This window comes from Schistocerca serialis, chromosome 1 (genome assembly GCF_023864345.2).
Source record: "Schistocerca serialis cubense isolate TAMUIC-IGC-003099 chromosome 1, iqSchSeri2.2, whole genome shotgun sequence".
NCBI lineage: Eukaryota > Metazoa > Arthropoda > Insecta > Orthoptera > Acrididae > Schistocerca > Schistocerca serialis.
The window spans coordinates 630,349,992-630,356,775 of NC_064638.1; the positions used below are offsets into that span (position 1 = coordinate 630,349,992).

Here is a 6,784-nt window from a genome sequence, read left to right on the forward strand (position 1 = left end):
CGTGCACAGATTTGAGTTCTTTTTGGCATCTGTAAATGGATTAAATCAAATGCCTTTATTAAGGATGTGGCTGATTTCCTTCTCTATCCTGTCTGTGTTGAAAGAAATACTCCATGCTTCCGATAGACACATGATGAAAAATAATGAAAGCAGACCTGTAATGCCTCAGTTCTCTATGAAGTTTTGTTATTGAAATTTTGTTATGACCAGAATGTATTGTCCTATTGAAGTAATGTAATGCAATGCACTGTGATGCAACAAAGCTTTATTAGGAATCTATTTTGCATATCTTGAAATGGATCAGGAATCCTGGTGGCACAATGGTTAAGGCACAAGACTCACATTTGTGACAAACAGAGTCCAATTCTTTGTTCAAGTTTTATGTGAATTCCCTAAATCACTTCAGATCAATATTGGGATGGTGGTGTCTTTGAAGAGAATATAACCATTTCATTATCAACCCTTGTCCAACCCAAGTTTGTTCTCTGACTAATGGCCTTGCTGTTGATATAACTTTTAAATCATAACCTTCCTTCCCTTTTCCTTTTGAAGTAACCAAGGCACACAGACTTAGCTGAAAGTGGCATAACTATTTTGGATTGTTTTTGGTTTCCAGTGGGGTATTAGTTTAATTTTACAAGGGTGGTTTGAAAATTTCTCGGGGTGTAATAGAAAAAAAAGTACGTACATCACTGAAACTTTTTTATTTTTCAATGTAGTCTCCTTGTAGATTAATGCACTTGGTCCAATGATGTTCCAGTGCCTTGATCCCATCTCGAAAATGAGTTTCCTCCAGGCTTGCAAAATAGCTGTCAACTCTGGCTATCATATCTTCATTTGAAGTGAATCTTCATCCACCAAGAAACATTTTCAGTTTTGGGAAAAGATGGAAATCTGATGGAGACATGGCAGGTGAATAAGGCAGGTGTGGCAACAATTCATACCTTAGTTCATGTAATTTTGCCATAGCGATGGCACATATTTCTGATCCAGCATCAAGATTTGCAGCACCCATCTTGCAGTTAATTTTTTTCATTTCTAATTCTTCAGTTAAAATGTGATATACCCTTTCAGATGACGTGTTAAGTGTGAGAAAATTCACGTACTTTCAATCAGTGATCCTCAATGACCATTTTGTGCACTTTTGCAATGATTTCTGGAGTAGTTACACATCTTGGCTGACCACTGCGCGGATCATCATCTAAGCTCCCTTGACCAAATTTAAATTCGTTTGTCCACTTGGCAACAGTTGAATATGAAGGAGCAGAGTCCCCCAGTGTATTCTAGAAATCAGCATGAATGACCTTTGCTTTCATACCTTTCTTTATTAAGTATTTAATCACTGTTCGAATCTCAATTTTTTCCATATTCACAAATCACTACATGGGAACAACAACAAAGCCACATCACCACCACAGCTCTCTTCCAAGAGCACTCAGGTGGCAGATGTTTACAGGCAGCAGTCCAATGAATATCATGTGAACAACTCATTGTGCTAGTGCTGACCTCTCATGGTGATCCCGAGAACTTCTCAAACCACCCTCATTATTTTAAGATAGTGGCAGGCTGAACAGTGTGGGAAGTAGTGTGCTAAAACAGTATAAGGGCATTTTTAACCTGCTAGACACTCATAACTACACCATATTAAGTGGAGAATTAGATGAAAGGAATGAATTGCTTTAGGACCATGAAACGTTGCAACTTTCTACCACTTGTTTCTGTAGATTGATCTCCTCTCATGTCTCCTATTTATTGTGGTATTCTATTGTTATTTGTTCATAGTATGTATGCTCTGATTGTTCTCCATTACATTGGACTCATCCATTCAATAATTGTACATGAACATTAAGTGTGAAAATGTACACAGCAAAAATAATTTGCCAACAATTTTAAAAGTATTTAGCAAACCATTATGAAGAGAAATTATTTTTGTGAACTTTCTCACAGAAAACTTGCTTGATCATACCTAAAACATTGTGTTTTGCCTAGTTCAATGTGTGCTTAATGTAAAGTAGAGAAAGATGATTGGTCTAATACCATGCACTGAGCACTGAGAGTGCTCAAGTTTTTGTGTTATCCTTGATGGCCTGAGGACACCATTACGATATGAAAATACGACGACGACACCCAGTCACACCTCCAACACATTAATAATTTTTGCTGTCCAGCAGATAAATAACAGGAAAATAAGCTATCCATTCAACACAGTTGTGACTAGTTGCCACGTCATTCTCATTTTTATCCTTTTATAATAAGTATTTTCTCAGGGATAATGGTTACTCTTATAAATAGTTACTCTAAGATTATCATGAATCAAAAAGTAAGAAAAACTTAATACATTGTCTAGAATCAGCATTTCATGAGAAGCATAATGACTCTGCTTCTGGAATGACACTTGTACACAATAGAGTGCTATCTTGAAAAAGTTCCAATCAGAATTATGCCAATAAAATATATTGTCAGTAATATATTATTATTTATTTCAAACACTATTGTAGTCTCTTTTATATTGATCTTTGTCACTATGAGATAAGTACATTGGTTTTGTTGAATGGATACTGTGTTTGTACAAGAAATTAAGGTTTGTTTCACATAATGCTACATTAACATCTACCAGTAAGTGTTCGGTGGCTGATAAAATATTTTAAGCTACGACCATTTTTATAGTATTGCTTTGCAAGCAGAACTGCTAATGTATCTCAGAAACTCTTTATTCTGTCATTTTTAGTACTAAAAATGAACAATATTAATTTTATGCCTTCATTTTCTGTGTAGTATGTCCATATATATGATTCATCATGTGCTGTAGTTTACATAGGAAAGCACAGTAACAATGATTATTACCCTAGACTTCTGTAATTCAAAAAACACATGTTTTTCCAAATGTCTTTTGTGAACATGTAATTTAATTGCTAGTATGATGGAAGACTAAATAAAGTGATTGAATTTTTGTGTGGTGTTGTTAATTTTTAAATATGTATTTTAAAAGATAATCGACTCTTATAGATGAGAAGGAAATGTTCCTCCAGTTCAATGCATGGATTATTGTTCACATTACGCTGTATAATCTTCCTGTAGAAATAGTAAACAGACAGCCAGTTGCAAACTGTAAGGTTTATTAAAACCCTTTTCCATGGTTTCAACATTTAACAAAATGTCTTGTTCAGAAGGACATATTAACAACTAGATTACACAACGTGGCAGAGGTCCATTAAAGTATAGCTGATAGGTGTCACTCAAATATGAAATTTCACCTCTGTAATAAATTAAAACATGCACAACATGGTTGTTGTCATTTATTTGGCTAGAGCACTAGCACTAGCTGTACATTGGTGAGGAAATATCAAATGATAAAAACCAAGTGCATATTTTTAATTCTAATATTATATTTGACTGATGTATTTTGGCTATATTTTAACATACCTCTGTCACAACATGTAGCACAGATATCAATATTTCCTTCTGAGAAGGTGTTTTTATAAACATTGAAACCATGTTAAAATGGTTTTAATAAACCTTCCAGTTTGCAACTGACTGGCTGTTCATTATTTCTGTGAGAAGATTTCATTCTATGGTTGCTACTCCAGCCATGTACAATTTTTTAAAATGCACTTTAAATTAGAAACATCAATAGTTGCTTTGCTTCTAGTGATTTTGAATTTTGTGTCTCATTCCTTCAGAACACTCATTTAAATATTTTATGTCTACAAATTGCAATATTATTTTTCTTCATCTTTACTATAATAGTGTTATGAGTTTCACATGTATTTAATGAAATAAAGATACTGTGTATTTGTAGAGATTAGTTTAAAAGTATGTAATAATCTGGGAAAAGAAAAGTTAATTTAAAATTAATCTCCTATTACTGGTTGTGTTTCCTGTATAACAGTGAGTACCTCAATAAAACCTTTTTTTGTAGACTTCTTGTCCATCTTTAATGTCCCTTGAACATTTCCATTGTTTGTCCTGATTCTGCATCCTTATAGATTTGCAATGAAAGATAGTCACTGGAAGATAAACGGCAAACAGTGATAACTCTGAACACAAAATATGAGGATTGTTCAGGGTGATTAGTAATCTTGAGCATTTAGATCAGCGGAATTATTGGACAAGAGAAAATAATTGCCTCCATTCATTTTTGACTGCAAATATTGAAATCTCTTACATTCAAAAATGTGTTGTTTTTGGACCTGCATGGTTGAACTGTGATAGATTCATACTTTCCTGTCCTCTTCTATCTCTGTCTAAATATGGTTTTTGTTTATACAATTACTTTTATTTGTTAGTGTTGGCCCCTTAGTTATTGTATTAATTTCCTTCTTTTATTTTCTTTCTAGTGTGGCCACAGAAGTATAGCTGTCAGTGGTGCGAGAAACAATTTACAAACAAGTTCAACCTGAAAGTTCATGTCCGCGATGCACACAGTGCACAAGGGTGTTTCATATGTAGCATTTGTGGTAGAACAATGAAAAATCAGAGTTGTTTGCGAGTACATTATTATCAATACCACAGGAAGAAAGAAGTGTGAGATTTAGTCATTTATGGAATTTTCTCAGGTGGTTTCTACAGTATTCATAAAACACTCAACAGTCCAATAAAATGTTTACCATAATGTGCTGCCTTAGAGTAAAGTATATTTATTATATTACTCATGATAAATTGTATTTTGAAGTTTAATTGTGGACATATGGTTTTGGAGAATACAACTTCCTTTTATGGTCAATGTCTGATAGAGTAAATAAGTGAAAAAGCACTTCTGTTATCAGTAACATTTTCTAAGCTGCAAAATTCACTATAGTTTATTCTCTAATAGATCAAACTATTGTTTTCTGGTTTATAATGTCAACTGAAAAAGAGACAGATTTTAAAAATGGCAGTGTTACATTGAAAACTCTGTATTTCGGATAACAAGAAATGGTGTATTTTATGTGTTATCAGTCAAGTGTAGCAGATATTTCCTTTAGTATTCTTTTATATTTTTTGTCCTGACTGGTTATTGTTTCTGACAGGCACTTGTGACATTGTTTGTATTAAGATGGTGAACAAGACCTTACATATTTGGTGCCTCATACAGTGGATTTGATAAATGCTTCAACTTCATTGTTTCTTTTATCTACTGTAGGAACCAGTCAGTTGCCAGTTTTATCAGTAAATATCCTTTGTGCACTACAGTGTAATTTTTTATCACACTGTTACATCTTCCTAAGGAACAAATTTATGAAGATATACAATAATTTTATGGTATGCATCTGCTAGTTATACTTTCTCATAGGATTAAGTGTAGGAATTTGATAGGAATATTGAGCAGAGAACTTGGTGTATTGTATTGCTCTAAAGAACGAAATGTTGAAATTTTCAGCATCATTCCCATAACATAGTTTTTATATTTCCATAAGCTGGATTTTCAATACATGGCCATAGTAGAACTGTCATGTTCACAAGCTGCTTCCAGACTTCCCCTGAAGATGTAAACATTTTATCAGAATGATACTTTGTCTTTATGTGCCCATCCTTTTGCTCATGTATCATCTTCTGTCTGCAAGTGCCTTTACAACACCATTTTCCAGATTTCTGTAATATCTAATAGTTATAAAGTAACTTTTCAGTTGTTCTGAGAGTCAGCTGCCTTTAATTTAGCTGGTATACCATCCCTAGCTGTTCCTTTTTTCAAAAAGCTCATTGGATCTAAACCAGATATTTGCCTTGTTCAAGCAGTGCACTATGGGTTGTACTAACTGCAAATGACAGAGAATGGGAAGAAGCCTACGGCAGTTTGGAGATTTTAGTCAGCCCATCAGATGTGCTTGGATAGAGCGATTGGTAATAAGTTATCCATGAAACTGAAACAGGCAGCTATTATTCTCAGCCCAGGAAACAATGTTATTTTTTATCAGTAAAATTTTGATTCTTTTTTATTATTGCATTCTGTCACTAAATATAGCTCTAAAAGTCTAGAAGAGAGATGGCATCCTTTCTTTTCAAAAGGCATGATCATTACATTTGGCTGTACAATTGCTTTATTTACAAGCCCACTATTGAAATATCAGCCTCTGCCATTTTCATGTGAAATAATGTTGTGCTAGTGATTTTTTTTAATTCAAGGTATTACATGTCCCCATTATATTTTGCATCTCCAATGGCTGTGTGTATATCACTTCTGAAATTAGTGAGTGAATTTAAGTCTCCTCCTTTGCCTGGGAAAAATGTTGCAGTTTCATAAATAAAGCATGACTGTAGTTGAACCAAAGTAGAAAAAAAGTAGGAAGGATTACAGGTACTCATGCAAAGTAACAATTGTCATAAGCTCTCTGGTAAAAGATGTGTTGTAGAAAAGAGTTTGACAGTGGTGCCAGATTATCAGCAAAGATTCATACTACTAATAATGAGCCATCAATAATAGCTTTCCTATTAGCTCCCCTTCCACCATCAATTCCACTCACACCTGTACCATCTTTTTGTCCATATTTTTCATTTCTTACATGTGTGTTCTCTGCCCTTTTTTTTTTTAATTTCGGCTGACAAATGTGACCTGTTGTGTACCCTTTCTTTTCTTTCTTTCCTATCAGCCTTTTTTTTCTAGATGAATTAATTTTTAAAATTATGCATGTGTTGGACATGATAAAGTTTTTTTAGTTCCATCAACTGGTAGATAGTTCTTTTTATCAGTAGTATTTTTAGTAAACAGTGAATGTATCCAGCCTCAAGTTTAAGTTTCTCATTTCCCTCATAAAATGGAATTTGCAAAACTTGGTAATTTGTATGTGTGTTTTTCTGGGGAGCATCT

At 33.8% G+C, this 6,784-nt stretch overlaps 1 protein-coding gene across 1 annotated transcript in view; it reads left to right on the forward strand.

The window, feature by feature from the left end:
• Nucleotides 1-4,529, forward strand: part of LOC126478532 (broad-complex core protein isoforms 1/2/3/4/5-like) — a 352,226-nt gene extending 347,697 nt beyond the window's left edge. Inside the window, exon 6 of the mRNA XM_050103717.1 lies at nt 4,338-4,529. Within this exon, the coding sequence (XP_049959674.1) occupies nt 4,338-4,528 (191 nt within the window). The 3' untranslated portion in view covers nt 4,529. The remainder of the gene's footprint in view (nt 1-4,337) is intronic.
• Nucleotides 4,530-6,784: the final 2,255 nt, after the last annotated feature.